Raw genomic sequence first — 19,735 nt, 5'->3', positions numbered from 1 at the left:
ACATTTAACAGCTGCTGTCAAGTACCACCCAAAAAATACATAGCTCTCCAGGTACCACCATCATGACCAACAATAAAATACAGAGGCATAATATGCCAGTTTGTTGGGTTTGTTTGTTTGTTTGTTTTACCTGAGGCAGAGGTGTTATTCGCAATTCTCAAACTATTTCAAAGAGTATGAAACAGCTGTACTTAAATAATATTTCAATAGAAAAGTAAATCACGACAGAAAAAACAGCTGAAAACAAAAAATATTGTGAAATACCAAAACACGTGGGGGATATAATTTAGGGTGAGAGAAAAATGAGGAAAAAGCAAGCTATGGAATTGTTGTCATTAACTCATTTGCTCCCAAAAGCTTATAAATGTGTTCTATTTTCAATGTTTAAATGTCCCAAAGGCGTATTTATACGGTTTTTATGATTTTTACTCTAGAGCATACAGAAGGCTTTGATGCAGCCTCTCAACTGCAGATAATGGGTGAAGCAATGGTAATAATTACAAAAACGGCCATCGGGTGGCAGCAGAGTATAAGAGATCAACCCAGGCCATGTTGAAAACCAGCTGTTTCCCCACAATTCTAAACAGATTTGTGAATAATGATGAAACTTTTCTATATTCTAATGTTAATTGCTGAAAAATGGAAACAGGCAGAAATTCCAGGAATTCCAGTCGCAGTGCAACAGACATGTCCACGTCAAATTTCGCAGTCATAAATTACATAATGATGCATATATTTGTGGAGACTGGGGTCAAGCTGTATTTTACAATTTTAAAAATATGCAGAATTTCACGTTACTTCATGTTGAAGTATCTGTTAATATGAAAAGGAAAATGTACTGAGCTGTCACCGGCTTACAAATACAATTATTCCATCTAGTGGCAGAAAAATGACCTCAACACAAATCAATATCACCCTCTTTTTTTTTTCTTTTTTTTTTAACTACAGTACGTATTTTTTTTCTAACTCAAGTTTATGAATTATTATGAAATGTATCAATGACTAAAAGATGTAGCCCTATTTCTAGTAGTTTAACCTTTTCTTCCCACTTTTATGTTAACAAGAGTCATAATCATTCCTGTTGTCATGCTTTACATGGGTCCTAGAATAGAATCTAATACTTCTTGCATGTTATCATTGCACAAATAGTTTTACAGGTGAAGTCTGCAAGCCAGACTTTTATCAGTAATAATAATAATCATTGTCATGCAATGATGTCAGTTAGGAAAAGTGGAGTCGAATTCATGTGAAATAGTACTGCCCTTTCCCATGTTCGAAAGGAAGCACCTTTCCATCTCTTCATCTGATGACGTAATCGTACAGATGTTATAGTTAAAGTGGGTCACACAAGTTGTGTAATCATGTCTCATCTTTCGTGAATGATTCGTTCAAATTAAAAACAAAATTGGGAGGTTACTTGAATTGAATCACTTCAGGCTTCTGTCGGGTTTGGCAAGCCCTTTGAGCATTTATTCCATATCCTTGATATCAGACAGTGGTGTTTCTCAACTAGTGCAGTCTTCGTCAGAACTAGTTGGACATTCAGCCATACTTGTCATGCGCATTGTTGTACTACTTGTACAAAAACACTGACATGTCACTCATTTTCTGCAACTTGTGCCACTTTTATCCAACTAGTGCTGACACAAGTCTAACTAATGACACATACAAGCATGCATGTAGTGCCAAACTCGCAGCTAGTCTTCTTTTTTATGCACTAGTTGCCCACTGGACCAAACAAGTCATGATCAAAAGCTTACTAGTTAACTAGTCAGGCACAAAAGCTCTAACGTGTTTACTAGTTGACCGTGAATTATTCTAACATGTTAACTAGTTACCTCTGATTTCCTGCACTAGCTAACTAGTGAGAGCTGAAATACCTACTTGTTAACTAGTGGATGACAAAACACTGACATGTTAACGAGTGAACGCCTCTTAAAGTCTACATGTTGAACTAGTGACACTCAAACGTTTTTACTAGTTAACTAGTGATGCCCAAAATTTCCACTAGTTACACTAGTGAGACATTTTGACTGAACTAGTTCAACTAGTGAGGTCCAAAATGTTCACTAGTAGAACCAGTGGATGCCAACATGCTCACAAGTCAACTAGTTTTACGGTCTTTTAAATTTGCTAGTTAGCTACGATGCCCAAATGTTCACTTGTAGAACAAGTGAAAACCAAATTGCTCACTAGTGGCACTAGTTACGCTAAATGCTAATCAGGGGGCCGGACAGTGCCATAAGTGGGTAACTCCTATTGGCTCTCTGATCAGAGCTCAACCCAGGAAAAATTTAACCCTGTAAAGCCTGATTTTGAGCTTCCACAGCCGTTTACTGCCCCTTGTATCTATTCAAAATCAATACAGTGCAGTCACTTTCCACTATATGCTATACTAAATAAAAAGGAATCCAGTGCAACAGTATACCTAAATTCTCCCTTCTTTTGGATTTGAATTTTCAGTTGTTAAAACTGTTCAAACTGCTGGTGGTGTATGATTGGCTGATTGGCTGTCCGGTTACGTAGATCTTGTCTGGTGCATCCTGGGTAATGTAGGCGGTGTAAGAACACGTCTGTACAAGTAAATGTTCAAAGTGCTTGGTAAGCACTTTGTATATTTATTCCTTAAAGTGTCCACTAGAGGGCAGTTTGAGCTTGATATCAAGGATATCAAGCATGTCAACGTGCACATAAGGATGTCAACATGCACACCAAGCTTGATATCCGTGATATCAAGCTCAACGTGCCCACTAGTAGGCTAGTGGACACATTACATTGACCTTACAAGTTAACAAGTATGCTTACATTGAGCTTACAAGTTAACAAGTAAGCTTACATTGAGCTTACAAATTAACAAGTAAGCTTACATTGAGCGTACATGTTAACAAGTGTGCATTGAGCGTACATGTTAACAAGTAATCTTACATTGAGCGTACATGTTAACAAGTAAGTTTACATTGAGCGTACATGTTAACAAGTAAGCGTACATTCAGTGTACATGTTAACAAGTAAGTTTACATTGAGAGTACATGTTAACAAGTAAGCTTACATTGAGTGTACATGTTAACAAGTAAGCGTATATTCAGTGTACATGTTAACAAGTAAGCCCAAAAATGACTGCTACATCACTAGTTCGAGTCTCTTCTGACACCACTAAAGTGTCCATTTTTAAGTTACTTGTTAACTTGTAAGCTCAATATAAGCTTACTTGTTAACATGTATGCTCAATGTAAGCTTACTTGTTAACATGTACGCTCAATGTAAGCTTACTTGTTAACATGTACGCTCAATGTAAACTTACTTGTTAACTTGTAAGCTCAATATAAGCTTACTTGTTAACATGTATGCTCAATGTAAGCTTACTTGTTAAAATGTACGCTCAATGTAAGCTTACTTGTTAACATGTACGCTCAATGTAAACTTACTTGTTAACATGTACACTGAATGTACGCTTACTTGTTAACATGTACGCTCAATGTAAGCTTACTTGTTAACATGTACGCTCAATGTAAACTTACTTGTTAACATGTACGCTGAATGTAAGATTACTTGTTAACATGTACACTCAATGCACACTTGTTAACATGTACGCTCAATGTAAGCTTACTTGTTAACTTGTAAGCTGATGTAAGCTTACTTGTTAACATGTAAGCTTAATGTACGCTTACTTGTTATCATGTAAGCGTAATGTACGCTTACTTGTTATCATGTAAGCATAATGTACGCTTACTTGTTAACATGTACGCTGAATGTACGCTTACTTGTTAACATGTACGCCGAATGTAAGCTTACTTGTGAACATGTAGGCTTAATGTAAGCTTACTTGTTAACACGTAAGCACATTGAGCTTACATGTTAACAAGTAAGTAAGCTCAGTGTGACCACTAGCCTTCGAGTGGGCACATTGAGCTTGATATCACGGATATCAAACTCCTGGTGCATGTTGACATGCTCGCTATCAAGAGTATCAAGCTCAAACTGCCCCCTAGTGGGGACAAGTTAACAAGTGAAGTGAACATAAATTTGAACTAGAGAACTTGCAAATTTTTGTTTTTGTTTAAACAGTGATACTAGCACTATTAGTGGTACTAGCACCACGAATGCTACAAGCACTATTACACTAGTGCTACAATCGTACGAATAGTACCACTCGGCTACTCGGATTTTAATGCTCATGAAGATGGGTAGGAAAACACCCATTGGTTTCCTACTGGTTCAGGAAAATAAAATATATAAATAAAACAAACAAAAAAAAACAATCCCGTCGGTTGCATACGCATACTGCCACCCATTGGTCACTCTCTGTCTATGCCTGTATACTGCACTGTATCTATGCAGTGCAAAAGTACCAGTTGTTTCAAAATAAAACAAACAAACTGAAAACAGCCACAATGCTTATTGAGTTTACTTCTGGGGGAGAGATGAATTCAGCATGTTTGTTTGTTTGTTTGTTTGTTTGTTTGTTTGTTTGTTTGTTTTTTGTAAATACAGTTTATTTTCTTTAGAATTATTGCGGTCCAGGCCCGTAAGGGTTACAGGTTCAAGACATCTAATTTGAATATGACCAATCAAAGTTCTTGTCCCGGCTGCTTCATTTGCATGGAGTCCACTAGTGAACGTGTTGGCGTTTGAGTCGCATTAACGACTTCTATGGTCTATTGTTGCATTTTGCACGTTGACGTGTAAGGGCCGAATGTCCACTGGCATCACCAGTTGCGTTTCTTCTTACGTTAGTGGTTCATTTGTAAGGTTTAAAATTGATTACTAGTTAACAAGTAAGGCATAAAATGTCCACTAGTTACACTAGTTGGGAACTTCCCAACCTTACTAGCTGACTAGTAAGGTATAAAATGTGATCTAGTGAACTAGTAAATGCAAATATACCCACTTGTGGCACTAGTTGGGCTCGTTTTGGCCTCACTTGTTAACTAGTGAATCACTTGATTTCACTCTTGCAAGCTAGTTACATCCAGACTGGGTCACTAGTTAACTAGTGACACTGATGTTTATTTAACTAGTTAAATAGTGGAAGTAATTTTCTTTCACAAGTCAGACCAAGAAATGAACTTGTAAAAGATTTGCCAGAACACGTTTGAAATTTTCCTACATGTTGGGTGTGTCTTTTAACTAGTGGACCCTTATGTAGCACTGGTAAGCAACTGTGCACAACTAGTATAACAAATATCTAACGTAGTGATTTTTGTTGCACTAGTTGATGTTTCTAGTATAATAGGTGTCATTTACATTATACTAGTTTAACAAAAAAGTTTACTTGTTGACATGTGCGCACAACTAGTGAACTTGCAAAGTGTTGTAACTGGCAAACGTGTCAACTAGTGAAATGTAATTATTTTCACAGGTTAACGAGTTGTGTGCACATGCCACCTAGTGAGCAATTGTGTGAAACTTGCACAGTCAAAGTCTGTACAAGTTCAGTCTTGAGGCCGACACGTGAGACAAAATACCTTCTACTAGTAAACTACTGATAAGAAAATCTGTGTCACTAGTTTACTAGTTACACTCTCTCTAGCCAGATAGTTTACTTGTAAGAAAACATGTGTTTCACTAATTAACAAGTTCCATAATAATGATCCCAACTTGTGTAACTAGTGGATATCTCTGCATTTACTAGTTAACTAGTGAACATTTGAGCCTCACTAGTTAGCTTGTAAGGTCCAAATAGATGCAAGTAGTTGTGTGGTATGGGTTTCTGTATTCACTAGTTAACATGTAACCGTAATAGGGATCCACTTGTTAACAAGCTCCAATTCCTCAGGACAACTTGTAAACTAGTGTACAACATGCAATTAAAGGGGGTGGGATAATGACAAATTCTGAATCTTGATTGGTGTATTTTAACTGCAGAGCCAATAGAAATCCTGGATGCACATCTGCCCCACCTCCTCATTATTTTTTTGGTGTAACTAGTTGACGAGTGAACATGTTGGCATCCACTAGTTCTACTAGTGAACATTTTGGACCTCACTAGTTGAACTAGTTCAGTCAAAATGTCTCACTAGTGTAACTAGTGGATATTTGGGGCATCAGTTGTTAACTAGTAAAACATTTGTGTGTCACTAGTTCAACATGTAGACTTTAAGAGCCTTTCACTAGTTAACTTGTCAGTGTTTTGTCTTTCGCTAGTTGGATACAGAGTCCAAAGTGCATACCATTACACCATGGAACCCCTGTGTTTTGTCTTTCACTAGTTAACTAGTGAGTGTTTCAGCTCTCACAACCTAACTAGTGCAAGGAAATCATAGGACACATGTAACTAGTGAGAAGAATTCACGTTTGACTAATTAACATGTTGCTGAAAATGAGTGGCTAGTCAGAGTTTCTGTGCTACTAGTATGACAAAGTGCACTGCTAGTGTGGCTAATTGTCCAACTAGTGCTGACAAAGGCTGAACTAGTGAGAAACACTACTGTCTGATATCAAGGATATGGATATCTGTTAGGAGAGGTGGTAAACATTTAAGTTTAATTTATCTTATGTTGTTATGACGACTGTGTATTTGTGTCATTTCACTGGCCAGCTGAGGCGTGCAGTACAACAGAGGACGGCGATGAGCCTCTCCACTGTCCGACAGGCTACGAGTGCCACATCATCAACCCGGGAAACCCTGCCGCTGGTATCCCGAACCGGGGACAATGCATCAAGCAGCGTGCCAACTCTGGTACAAATTCATTAATATGCTCTCTTAAAGACTTTGATAAAGTACTCTTCTATGTTTGAATTCAGGGGTTTAGATTACTGATAATGATATTCATAATTGTGTCTGATATATGTTGCACATGGAGACCTATTCCTGTAAATGTTAGTGATTTATCCATTTCTATACTACTTTGTTATACGCTATTAAAAAGGCAGTAAAAAAATAAAAAAATAAAATAATAATAATAATAATAATAATAATAATAATTGTATTAGTATTATTTCCACTTATTTTGCAACCCAAAATAAGTAAATGCATGCTTCATATGCTCTTAAAGCGGAAGTCAACTACCAAAACCATTTTCTTGACAAAAATATGCTAATTATGGTATTCTGGTTAGTATTACATTGGTGGAATATGAATTAAGCAGCAAAATCCAGCAGTTTTAATCGATATGAGAAGACGGCCATTTTGCCATTTGCTGTCGAGTGAAAATGACATCTGATCAACTGTGATGTCTTCAGTCAACAGCAAGTGGCAAAATGGCCGCCCCCTGAGATCGATAAAACCAGCTGGATTTTGCTGCATAATTCATATTCTACAAATGTAATATTAATCAGAATGTCATGTTTAAATTAGTGAGGTCACATATATTATTGTCAAGAAATGTTTAACGTTGACTTCCCCTTTATGAGAATACAACAAGTATGTTTTGGTTCATTAAATGCTGAGATATGACTTTTATTTTGTCATCTTTTTTTTTTCCGTTTAAGATGGGCGGGGGCTAAGGCATAAATTTTTCAAGGACTACAAGGACTACTTAGGTAAGTGAGGTAATATGAACAAATAGGAACACGCTGACATTATGACTAAGTCTGAAGCTTAAACAGTCCACCTGACCGGATGCTTTTGGTTGCAGGTACCAGTACAAACAATGCAGTAGGCTACGAGAAACATCACAAGCACCTGGGATAACCAACATGTGCGATTTGTGCTCTGGCTTTCAGACTACACTTTACATTTGATGTTTTAAGATCTCTAATTAAACTGACACCAGACCCCACCCCCCACCCCCAAAATTTACACTTGTGTTAAAGGTGCTTTTCATCACACTTCAGTAAGAAGAGATTAAAAGCTCCTACCTCCAATACTCACCAAGTCCTAACCTCAGGCATGTTATTATCGAACAGCCAAAGAAAGATGGTACTTTTACACATTATACAAATATGTCATCTTTGACTAGAGAAGAGGAGAAGTAGTGAGGGCATCTAATCAGCTTACCAAATATCTAAAAAGATTAGTAATATGTTTTCCATTATTCATGTGTGTAGTGTTGTTCCGATACCGATACTGGTATCGGCAGAGGTGCCGATACTGCATTAAAACAGTGGTATCGGTATCGGTGACTACTCACAAGTAACATGCCGATACCATTAATTCCAACGCTAATATAGGATTTTGGATGCAGCATCTTGTGTCTTGCTCATGCACGGCATTCACAGATATGTGACATGTTCACTGCATGCCGATCTAAGATATCCTATTGGCCCTTGAATGCTCTAAACCAATGGCAGGACAGCTTTTTCATGTTGAGGAAAAAAAAAACCTTAAGTATCAGTATGGTATCGGCCGATACTGCAAAGCTGGGTATCGGTATCGGGAGCCAAAAAATGGTATCGGAACAACACTAGTGTTTAAGTCTTTAAACCATTCACAACATAGCAATAATCTGTATTGAACAATAAAGAGTGTGGATGGGCTATTTCCAATAGAAATGTAAAAAAAAAAAAAAAGTTGGCATTATGATTGATGGAGTGAAATTGATACTCGTGTCTTAAAGAGGAAGTCAACCCCAAAATGTTCTTTATGTTAAGGTGCGCCCTTACTAGGGTTGGGCGATATTCAATATACAGTTAGGCCCAAAAATATTTGGACAGTGACAAAATTTTCATGATTTAGGCTCTGCATGCCACCACATTGGATTTAAAAGGGAGCAACTACAAGAGAACAGACTTTAAGCTTGAATTCAAGAGGTTGAACAGAAATATCTGATTAAGCATTTAGAAATTTTTATGCAAATGCTCCTTATTCCAGGGACTCAAAAGTAATTGGACACATAAACATAACGTAAAGTAAAATGGAACTTTTCAATACTTCCTTTGCAGGCAATGACTGCCTGAAGTCTGGAACCCATGGACATCACCAAACGCTGGGTTTCCTCCTTTGTGATGCTTTGCTACGCCTTTACTGCAACTCTCTTCAGTTGTTGTATCTTAAAACGTCTTTCTGCCTTGAAGCGATAGTTCGGATTTTTTTACATGAATCTCTAGTTCATCCTCACCTCCAGTGTGTGCGATCTTACCCCTGACAGCATTCTGTGACACGAGTTCTGGTCCGATGTTGGACGAGAGGTATATAGTCCGGCAAGTTGGGGCGACGCGCAGTGATACGAACGAACAGAAAAATAGTGCCCGGCGGTAATGGAGTCTGACTTTTTTTCAGGAGGGAGTTATGTGATGCAAATGTGTTACTCTTTTGAACACAAATTGTTTGTAGAAGAAAAACGCTTTATTTAGGTGGGACCAGTCAACTTGCCGGACTATTTACCTCTCGTCCAACACCGGACCAGAACTTGTGTCATAGAACGCTGTCAGGGGTAAGTCAGTGATGATCACACACACTGGAGGTGAGGATGAAATGGAGATTCATGTCAAAAAATCCGAACTCTACCTTTAAGTTTTGCCCTGAGAAAGTGAAATGCATGCTCGATTGGTCAGAGATCGAGTGATTAACTCGACAATTGAAGATTATTCCACTTCTTTGCTTTAAAAAAAACTCCTGGGTTTCTTTTGCAGTATGTTTTGGATCATTGTCCATCTCTACTATGAGGCATCGTCAAACCAACTTTGTTGCATTTGGCTGAATCTGAGCAGAAATTATATCCCTATACACTTCAGAATTCATCAGGCTGCTTCTGTCTTTTGCACACAAGTGACCAAGGGCCATTGAAAGCCGTGCATGCCCATGCCATCACACTAACACCACCATGTTTACAGAAGATGTGGTGTGCTTTGGATCATGAGCTGTTCCAATTCTTCTCCAAACATTTTCACATGCTGATAGCTGTAGTCGTTGGCGATGCATAGCTAAAAATGGGATGCTAGCTGTCACTATGGAGTATTAGATTACATTACATTTAAGTGACATAAATATTCACAAAAGGAATTGAAAACACCCTATACAGCTTGGACATAATTTGATTTTTTTCTTTCCTTGTTAAATATTGCCAGATAAAATATTGTGCAATATTTTGTAAAAGAGATAAGAAACAATTTAAAAGAATAAACACGAGGGGATGTTCAGAATCGCTTAATCTTAATTGTTCTGTGAAGCAATTGTAGATTTACAATAGCTTCCTTTTTGTAGAATATCATCAAATTATTGTTATCGAGTTTTTTGAAAAATATCGAGAAAATGAGATGTTGACTGAAAATAACATCACAGTTGCTCATAGCTCAGCTTTGAAAAACAGGTGAACATTAATTGGTTGTTACCTGAGCAACTGTTATAACATTTTAAGTCGACACAGCAAGTAGCAAAATGGGCACCCCCTGGGATGGATAAAAACGGGTGGATTTTGCTTTTTTACTCGTTTCCTCAAACATCAAATTAATCAGAATACCGTGTTTAGACTAGCGGGGCTGTATTGAAAATAATATTGTAAAGAATTTGGGGGGTTGACTTCCCTTTAAAGTAAATGAGGCCAACATGACATCAGCTTTGGGAAGTTGAGCCATATCCATGCATACCTACAGTTTAGGAATTAAACTTTTGTTGATTGTTTATTTCATCCATTTTTAATATCAAGAGTATTTTATCAAATGACCATCCATATTTCGAAATTTCCCTCAAAAAGAAAACCACCTGGTTCTAAAAAAAAATTATCTTGCGTTCTGAAGGCCAAATTTCCTGCCCCTGAAAGCTGGAATGTTTTACAGGCAAACTGAACATTTCCTCATGTGGTAGTTATAACTTAAGATCTTCATAAAATCAGACAGATTTAATGTACTAGCAACACATGACTCCACGAATGTTACACGCTTTGGGAATTTGATGTGTGGACTCAAATTTCTTAACCAGTGCAACATTGTCTATCACCGTGGCCTGAAAATCTGAAACGTGATTGTGCCTCATTGATGTTGCTCAGGATTGTTTCTGCCTACAATAACTAAACAGCAGAATAAGCTGGTTTCCAATATAAATGCACACAATAAGATGAATGTGTTGAACAAAAGCCGTAACCATTAACTCTGTGGTGCTGTCTTGTTTTACTGAATAAAATATAACAGGTGAAATAAAAGAGCAATGTGTCTTGTTTGGAGGTAAAGATCACAGAATTGCCAGATATAAAACATAAATCAGAACTGCTGTTTTGTCAACAGTCTTTATATCATCATCTAGGAGGGGAATATAAGAGATAACGATGAACAACATTGTCTGCCTTGATCCACCCAATTTCTTAAGCACATGCGCCTTCTATTATGTAAAATGTCACCATTGTTCCAAATATAATATTTATGAGAAGAAAAATTGTGTTTGTGGCTCGGGCATCTGGTTCGGATGCCACCTGGACAGGTATGTCCCACCGGCAGAAGAAAATCTGGGCTTCCCTGCTAAAGCTGCTGCCCATGCGACCCGACCCGACTCCGGTTAAGCGGTAGACAATGGATGGACCTATTTGATTAAATACATATTTAGGGATGACGTTCTATAACGAGGAGTGATTTTAAAGAAAATATTTAAAACAATTTACTTTAAATACATTGTGTGCCCTGAAATTGGCTGGCAACCAGTTCAGACTGTACCCGACCCCGCTTCCTGCCCGAAGACAGCTGGGAGGAATAAGCGGTTCAGAAAATGGATGGATGGATGGATGGATGGATGGACAAAATTGTGATCGGAACAATTACAGGTTTTAATTGCAAAAAAAAATATATGCCATCTGCTGAGATTGATCGTTCCCCCAGTAGAGATGCCCTCAAGATCCTGATTTTATATAAAGACATAATAGCTGTGCCACCACAAGACAAAGATAACCCGAGACAGACATTTGCACAGTTTTCAAAGCATTGCAAAAGTAGTTCCCAAATCCATCCTGTTCAAGACAGTAAACAAAAGAGAGAAAAAAAATGCATCTTGTGCCATGCCGAACGCTATATGAAAAATCAAGGACTTATATAAGGCTGCCCTCTTTAATCAGATCTAAATAATCAATGAGATCCAACACAAGTCTTGTCTTGTGTTGTTTGCCTTTTAGTCATGAATCTTGATTAGTTTTCATCAATACAGTAATTGTGTCGAGTATTAAATCACTCCTCAAAAATCAAAACAGTTTGTAATTGTTGTTGAGAAGTACTATTGTAGCGAGTAGTGACGGGAGTCGGAGGCAGAGTGTTGAAGTCCGGAGCCAAAGACTGGCGATTTATTGAGATCAGCTTCTCAGTGTTTAAACGCAACAACAACAACTCACTCTGCGCGAGGCTCACAGACCTACTAACATCTCGTCCTTTTATCCTTTCATCCTTTCATCCTTTAATCCCAACAAACTCCCCCTTCGTCCCAGCGTTCCGTGGGTGAATTATGTTCCAATCACTACACAAGCCCCCCCAGAATTCACCCACAATCAAACTCCGGATGACGGGGCGGCAAAACTGCCCGACCCCTGCGGTTACAGGACCCAGGGAGCGAAGGCGGGAGGGACACCGCAGAAACACCAGAACAGTCCCGCGCACCAACTGGCGGGGATGCAGGAACAACTGGAAGGGACCCCACACAGTCCACAAGGCGCAGCCCAGGGGGGCAGCCGCGGCGGGGGGCGCGGGGCACGTCCAAGGGTCCGGCCAGGTCAACATGAGCCGGTTTAACTTGCAACCCGGTGTCGGAGCCCCGAAGCGACTGGGTGTCACGGTCGGAAGCCTGGTCGACCGCCATCCGGGAAAAGTCGAGGCCCAGCTGTACCGTGTTGACGGCTGCCCTGGACAGACAATCCGCGACCACGTTGTCCTTGCCAGCGATATGTCGGATGTCCGTGGTGTATTCAGATATGAACGACAGCTGGCGCTGTTGTCGCGCGGACCACGGCTCGGACAACTTTGACATGGAGAAGGTGAGCGGCTTGTGATCGACGAAGACCGTGAACTCACGGCCCTCCAGGATGAAGTGGAAGTGGCGGATCGCCAGCCAGACAGCAAGGAGCTCCCTGTCGAACGTGCTGTACTTGCGCTCCCGAGAGACTAACCGGCGGCTGAAAAAGGCGAGCGGCTGCCACGCACCTTCGACGCGCTGCTCCAAAACGGCCCCGACGGCAAAATCGGATGCGTCAGTAGTGAGGGCGATTGGGGCATCCGGGCGCGGGTGGGCCAACAAGGCCGCTCGGGACAGCGCAGCTTTCGTCTCTTCAAAAGCCTTGACTCTCACATCGGTCCAGTCGACTGCACGGTTAGGAGCCACACCCTTAAGTGCGCCGTAAAGCGGGTGCATCACATGGGCAGCGTGGCGGATGAACCTGTGGTAAAAAGTCACCATCCCGAGGAACTCCCGGAGACCCTGGGCCGTCCGGGGTCGAGGAAAAGCGGCAACAGCTTCCACTTTTGCCGGGAGCGGGGTGGCGCCGTCATCGTTGATGAGGTGGCCGAGGAATTGGATGGAGGCCACCCCAAAGACACATTTAGCTCGGTTAATAATCAGTCCAGCCTGGCTGAGCTTGGTGAAAAGCTGCCGGAGGTGTGAAAGTTGTTCTCCGATGGAGGAGCTGGCCACTAGGATGTCATCCAAGTAGACGAAGAGGAACGGCATGTCCCGGAGAACAGAGTCCATGAGACTCTGAAAAGACTGGGCCGCGTTTTTAAGGCCGAACGGCATCCTGAGAAACTCAAACAGTCCAAAAGGTGTTATCACAGCAGTCTTAGGCACATCGGCGGGGTGTACCGGAACTTGGTGATAGCCCCGTACCAAGTCCACATTGGAAAACACCTTCGCACCTGCCAGGTGGGCAGAGAAGTCCTGTATGAGCGGGACCAGATAGCGATCGTGCGTCGTGGCATCATTGAGGCGGCGATAGTCTCCACACGGTCGCCAGCCGCCGTCCGACTTCGGAACCATGTGGAGAGGCGAGGCCCACGGGCTGTCCGAACGACAAATTATGCCAAGGCGTTCCATGTTGGCGAATTCGGACTTAGCTGTGGCCAATCTATCAGGGTTGAGGCGTCGGGCCTTAGCGTGAACCGGCGGGCCTACGGTCTCAATGTGGTGCTCGACCCCATGCTTGGTAGAAGTGGCTGCAAATGTAGGCGTGGTCAGGCTGGGGAATTCTCCAAGAAGCCGCGTGAACACGTCGTCATCTGAGAGTGGGCTGGCGAGGCCCTCAAATGTCTCCACATCACACCCACAAGCAACAGTGGAAAACGTCACAGCGTCCAACAGGCGGCCATTTTTAACATCCACCAGTAGACTGTGGGCACACAAAAAGTCAGCGCCAAGAAGGGGAAAAGAAATGTCCGCAGTGACAAAGTCCCAAGTGAACCGGCGCTCCCCAAAACATACATCCACTGTCTTAGTGCCGTAGGTCCGGATCGGTGCATCGTTGGCCGCTGACAGGTGCGGGCCGTGAGTGCCCCCGGCAGCATCTTCAGCCGAGGCAGGCAACACGCTTCTGCGGGCGCCGGAGTCACAAAGGAATTTGAGTTTGGAGAGGGTGTCCATGACAAACAGCACCGGCACTCTGCGCCCCCACTCACAGCTGCAACTGAGTGGAGGCGTTGCCGTTTCCCGACGCAACAAAGGAGCAAGGGGCGCGGCACCTCTTCGCCTTGGTTCCAAAACGTGCGTGAAAATAGCATAAGCCAGGGGCTGATTGGCCATCCACGGCAGCGCGTGCCTTATGAGGTGCAGTTGCGGTCGCCGGGAATGGGAAGGCGCGTGCAGAGGCCAAGACCTCGTGGTTGTAACGCTGGGTGGCTAGGAAAAAACGGTCAGCTTTCTCCGCCAGACCACGTGGCTCGGAGATGGTAGTATTCGCTAGCGCTGTCTGGACATGAGGAGGCATGTGGCGCAGAAAGAGTTCAATAAACAAAAAGTTCGGCTCCTCCGCGCCAAGCAGGTTCAGCATTTTTTTCCATTAGTTCGGACGGCTTACTGTCCCCCAGGCCCTGGATGGCGAAAAGGCGTCGAGCCCGTTCCTGACACGACGAGAGGAGGTGGGACTCAGACGCAGGTATAAAGTTGGCCAACAAGGCTGCAGCTTTAATGACTGGAAACTCAAATCGCCTCTTAAAGAGGGAAAAAAGGCTGAACAAAAAGAGCTCCAAACTGGAGATACAAAAAGGGCACTCAAAAACAGGGACAACAGAAAGCGCTCCACTAGGGAGGAAAACAAGGGGCAAACTAAGGGCGCAAGGCAAGGCAAGGCAAGGCAAGGCAAGGCAAAGCATAAAACAAGGACTGTGGTACGAGGGCTGTGAGGACGCTTCCATGCACTGAGATGTGACACTTCGGCACTGAGGGGAGAATGCAGGTGGCTTTTATTGTCTGGGTTGATTGGTGACAGGTGGTGATATCATGGGAGGGAACCGGTAATTAGGGAGCGGCAGGAAGGGCAAGTGACCTGGGGTGAGAAGGGAATCAGAATATCAAAATAAAACAGGAAACATGACTATGAAAATAAAAGCATGGGCCGTCACGCCGGTGGCGGCGTGACAGTTCCGGCCGTGACAGATCGAAGGTCTTAAGGAGGTACGCTTTGAGCCCCGCGTACATATCCCGTGCCGGGGGAGAGGTGATAAAATTCACGGCTCTGGCCGCCGTGGAGCTCCCGAGCGCGGCCACGACGTGGTAGTAGCGCGTGGAATCGTCCGTAATTCCCCGGATGGCAAACTGAGCTTCAGCTTGTACAAACCACGTCGCCGCGGCGACTCCAAAAACTCCGGTAACTTGAGATCAGCGGAGTTCGCCATGTCGCTCAATTCGATCAAATTATCAGCCTCGGAAACGTCAACGAGGTGGATGTCCGGGTCACCAATGTAGCGAGTAGTGACGGGAGTCGGAGGCAGAGTGTTGAAGTCCGGAGCCAAAGACTGGCGATTTATTGACATCAGCTTCTCAGCGTTTAACAGCAACAACTCACTCTGCGCGAGGCTCACAGACCTACTAACATCTCGTCCTTTTATCCTTTCATCCTTTCATCCCAACAAACTCCCCCTTCGTCCCAACGTTCCGTAGGTGAATTATGTTCCAATCACTACACTATAATCATTTTATTATAGGCTGATTATCAATACAAAGTTGTTGTTTTGTTAGATTTTGGAATTAGGTTGATTAACCCTGTGACATGGTAGCTCGAAGTTCCCTTTGCAATGCTTTCATTAAAGGTTTGTAATAATGATTTATTATGTAATAGACTCTAGCACCTCCTGCTGGATGATTTTGAGAATCGCATAACTATTTTTTTTTTACTTGAGTGATTTTTCTGACAGGGTGAATATGACTAAAGAATGATACCGTTATGGTAAAATATTGATTTGTTGATAGAAGAGGAGTACAAATAACAAAATTCAGAGATGTTTTTCTTATTGTTAATGCTAAGTACAAATAAAGAATTGTTTTTGGCGTGTAATTTTTCTAATTTAAAAAAAGTATGTTATATATTCACCTTTTTCCAGCCATTTCTGCCAAGACCTAATAGACCCTCAGCTTTACATAAATGTCATCAAGTTTATTTTGTGGTTCTCAATCTAGTTTAATACTCTTCAGCAAACAGTGACAGGTGAGGATTTTTTTGTTTTGTTTTTTGTTATCTGTGAAACTATACGTTTTTATTTCGTTCCTCACCACGTTACGTTTCTTCTTTGCGTCGCGTCTTATGATTTCTGGCATGCTGCAGCGCACTGGAAACGTCAGGGTATGAGCGGAAGTGATGTAACCTCGAGTACACCCCGTTCTTTTTTTTCATTCAGAAACTTTAATATACATTCATAAAAATGTAACTCTCTGTATTTTACATACAGACAAATGATCGACGTGAACGGGGAAAAAGAAAACAAAGCAAAATTCCTTGCGCAGTGTCCGCTGCGTACAGCTACGTCACCGGGAAAAGAGCCGCGCGCATACCAGGATATAATTTTGCAGCTGGATCAACATCTGGGAGATTGGGACCGATACTGTGCCTGCCCTACGTACAGTATGTACCTATTTTTAGCGCGCAGCAGCCGATAAGGGTACACAACATGCCGAAACGTAAATGTACATTCACGGATAAACTACAGCGGAAGTTCCCTTGTTTCCGTCCCTGTCGGGACGCGTGGGAAGCAGAGTGTACTCAGTGTAAACCTGGCACGTATGTGAGCGTGGCGAATAGGGGCGCCGGAGACCTGAAGGCCCACTTATGTTCTAAAAAACACCAAAATAGTATCGCACGTGGAGACCAGTTGCAGATTAAACAAGAAAATGAATGTTTGGGAAATCAATACGACGATGACGTCACTGCCGCAGAAGGTGTCTTCGCATTTCATACGACTAAACACCACAACAGCTACAGAACAACCGACTGCACTTCCGCCTTGCTAAAAAAGGCTTTTCCTGATTCTGCGTCGGCTCGAAAGTTTTCTAGTGGTCGCACCAAGTCTGAGGCCATTATCAGCGCTGTGATAGCCCCCCATTCTGTTGACATTGCTCTGGAATCCCTTGCAGAAATCCAATACTGCGGGGTGTCTACCGATGCAAGTCACCTCGGAGCTGTGAAGATCTCCCCTGTGCTTGTTCAGTATTTTGACTGGAAGAACGGCGGCGTCCAGAGCAAACTTATCGAATTCAAAAACACACCAAATGAATCATCTATCGCGCAGTATGTTAAGGAAACATTGGAAAAGAAGGGGATCCTGTCAAAATGTGTCGCATTGACAGGTGACACCTGCAATATAATGTTCCGACCTGACGTGGAAGGATGGAATATTTTTGCAGACCTCCCCACTTTACAGAATAAGCCATTAGTTGTTATGAGGTGCCATGCGCATGTATTAAACAACTGTGTGCAATTTGGAGCTGACACACTGTTTGTTGACGTTGAAAGCATCATCCTCAAAATTTACCAATACTTTCACATATACACTGTGCGCACAGAAACTCTGAAGGACTACTGTGAATTTGCTGATGGTGAATACAAAAATCTGCTTTCTAACACCAAAACACGATGGCTGTGGTTATTCCCGAGCATCGAGAAACTGCTGCACGTGTTTCCGGATTTGAAAGCCTTCTTCTGGCTGCAGGAAAAGCCGCCCGCCCTCATCACGAACTTTTTTCAAGATGAGTTCAGTGAGCTGTACTTGTGCCTGATTCACTCCCTCATGTGTGTGTTTCACTCGCCTATCCTGGAGATGGAGAAGGAGAACATCTCAGTGGTGGAAGTGAGGAATATTTTGAACAAGGTCCACGCCACGCTCCTTGAACGCAAGGCCAAGAACTTCATGTCTCTCAAAGTCAGGGGCATGTTGGCAGAGAGGCGCAAGGATGGCTTTGGACAAAGGTGTGACACCTTCACCGCTCAAGTGCGCAGTCTGTACGCTGCATGTTTGGAGTATCTGGAGATGTGGATGGCCCCCTTGGAAGAGTTCTCTTCTTTCACGTGGATGACCCTGAGCGAGATACCTGACTGGAACCAAGTAGAGGCCTGTATTAAACACCTGGCAAGCAAAGGTGTGGCAATTGACGACGTAAGGTGCTTTGATGAGGTCACCCATCTGAAGCTATTCATGGAGAAGAGCAAAAGTGAAGGAGAGCTCAACAATCTGCAAGCGCACCAGAAATGGAGCCGATATTTCCGGCAATGTTCCGGCAGTGACGCTCATCATTCGGAACTGCTGAAGATGGCTCAGTTCTTCTTCGCCATCCCTCCTCACAACGCAAACGTCGAGAGGATATTCTCCCTCGTGCAGAGCCAGTGGACAAAGGAGAGGAATCACTTGTCTGTGGAGTCACTGAAGGGCCTTCTGTGTACGGAGTACAATTTCAAACACATGTCCTGCAAAGATTTCCACGCTTATTTGCTAAGTAATCCGACACTGTTGGCAAAGATGCGCTCATCTGAAAAGTACGTCAAGCCACATAAAGCTCTAGCAACAAGTGTTGAGTTGACTGATTGACATTTTTTATTTGCAGTCCTTTTTCCATTATTATTCCATTGTTGTTTTGTAGTTATTAATGACAAAGCACAACAGGACTGAAAGTGAAATATTGTATAACTGACATTTCAGCAACTGCACTGTCAGTAATGTTTCAACTAAACCATGTTGAGTTGTAACATGCAAACATATTGTATGAATGTTTGAAGATTTCCAAACAATTCAGGGTGCGTTTATATTCAATTCTAATTGTGGCCATTAGGTGTCAGTATAAGTTTAAAGTAGCCTTCAAGTTGGGGCTTCACCTTGTACGTTATTTCATGCCATCTCATCCATCCATCCATCCATTTTCTTGACCGCTTATTCCTCACAGGGGGGGGTGCTGGCGCCTATCTCAGCTGGCTCTGGGCAGTAGGCGGGGGACACCCTGGACTGGTTGCCAGCCAATCGCAGCTTGCCATCTCAGCAAAGTTTATTGTTCCCACCATAATAACCGTTGTCGCAATTTGTTGACTCATATTTGGTTTTACATACTGTATGTATGACGTATTATTATTATTATTATTATTATTATTATTAATATTATTATTATTATATTACTTGGAAAAAAATTGTTTTTTCTGACTAATTTTTGAGGGGAGCTTTGTTTTTGTTTTGTATTTTTTAATTTTTATTGTCTGTTTACTCAGAAAAAAAATATTCAGAAAAAACAGGCGGGAAATTTTTAAATAAAAACAGAAAAAAAAGTACTCCCAAAAAAGAAGCTGATGCTTTGTTTTTCTGAGTTTGTTTTTTTTTTTTTTCTTTGAACTACAAGTGACTTGTTTCAGACTCACTAATGGTGGACACTTTCCCGCGTACCTCCAACATGAGGATCGTAAAGTATATCACTTACTGGGTCAGTAAG

At 42.1% G+C, this 19,735-nt stretch overlaps 1 protein-coding gene across 8 annotated transcripts in view; it reads left to right on the top strand.

Annotated features, from left to right (window-relative positions):
• Positions 1-11,012, top strand: part of wfdc1 (WAP four-disulfide core domain 1) — a 36,253-nt gene extending 25,241 nt beyond the window's left edge. For 4 of the 8 annotated variants that reach the window (XM_077515549.1, XM_077515544.1, XM_077515545.1 and 1 more), the window contains 3 exons: positions 6,539-6,679; positions 7,432-7,482; positions 8,824-11,012. In XM_077515549.1, coding sequence (XP_077371675.1) covers positions 6,539-6,679; positions 7,432-7,482; positions 8,824-9,026 — 395 coding nt within the window. In that variant the 3' untranslated portion in view covers positions 9,027-11,012. Of the gene's footprint in view, positions 1-6,538; positions 6,680-7,431; positions 7,492-7,577 lie in introns of all 8 variants that reach the window. The other 4 variants (XR_013282735.1, XM_077515548.1, XM_077515547.1 and 1 more) reach the window with 4 other exon arrangements.
• Positions 11,013-19,735: the final 8,723 nt, after the last annotated feature.

This window comes from Festucalex cinctus, chromosome 3, assembly GCF_051991245.1.
Source record: "Festucalex cinctus isolate MCC-2025b chromosome 3, RoL_Fcin_1.0, whole genome shotgun sequence".
In the NCBI taxonomy this organism is placed as follows: Eukaryota; Metazoa; Chordata; class Actinopteri; order Syngnathiformes; family Syngnathidae; genus Festucalex; species Festucalex cinctus.
This window is presented reverse-complemented; position numbering and strand designations above follow the sequence as displayed.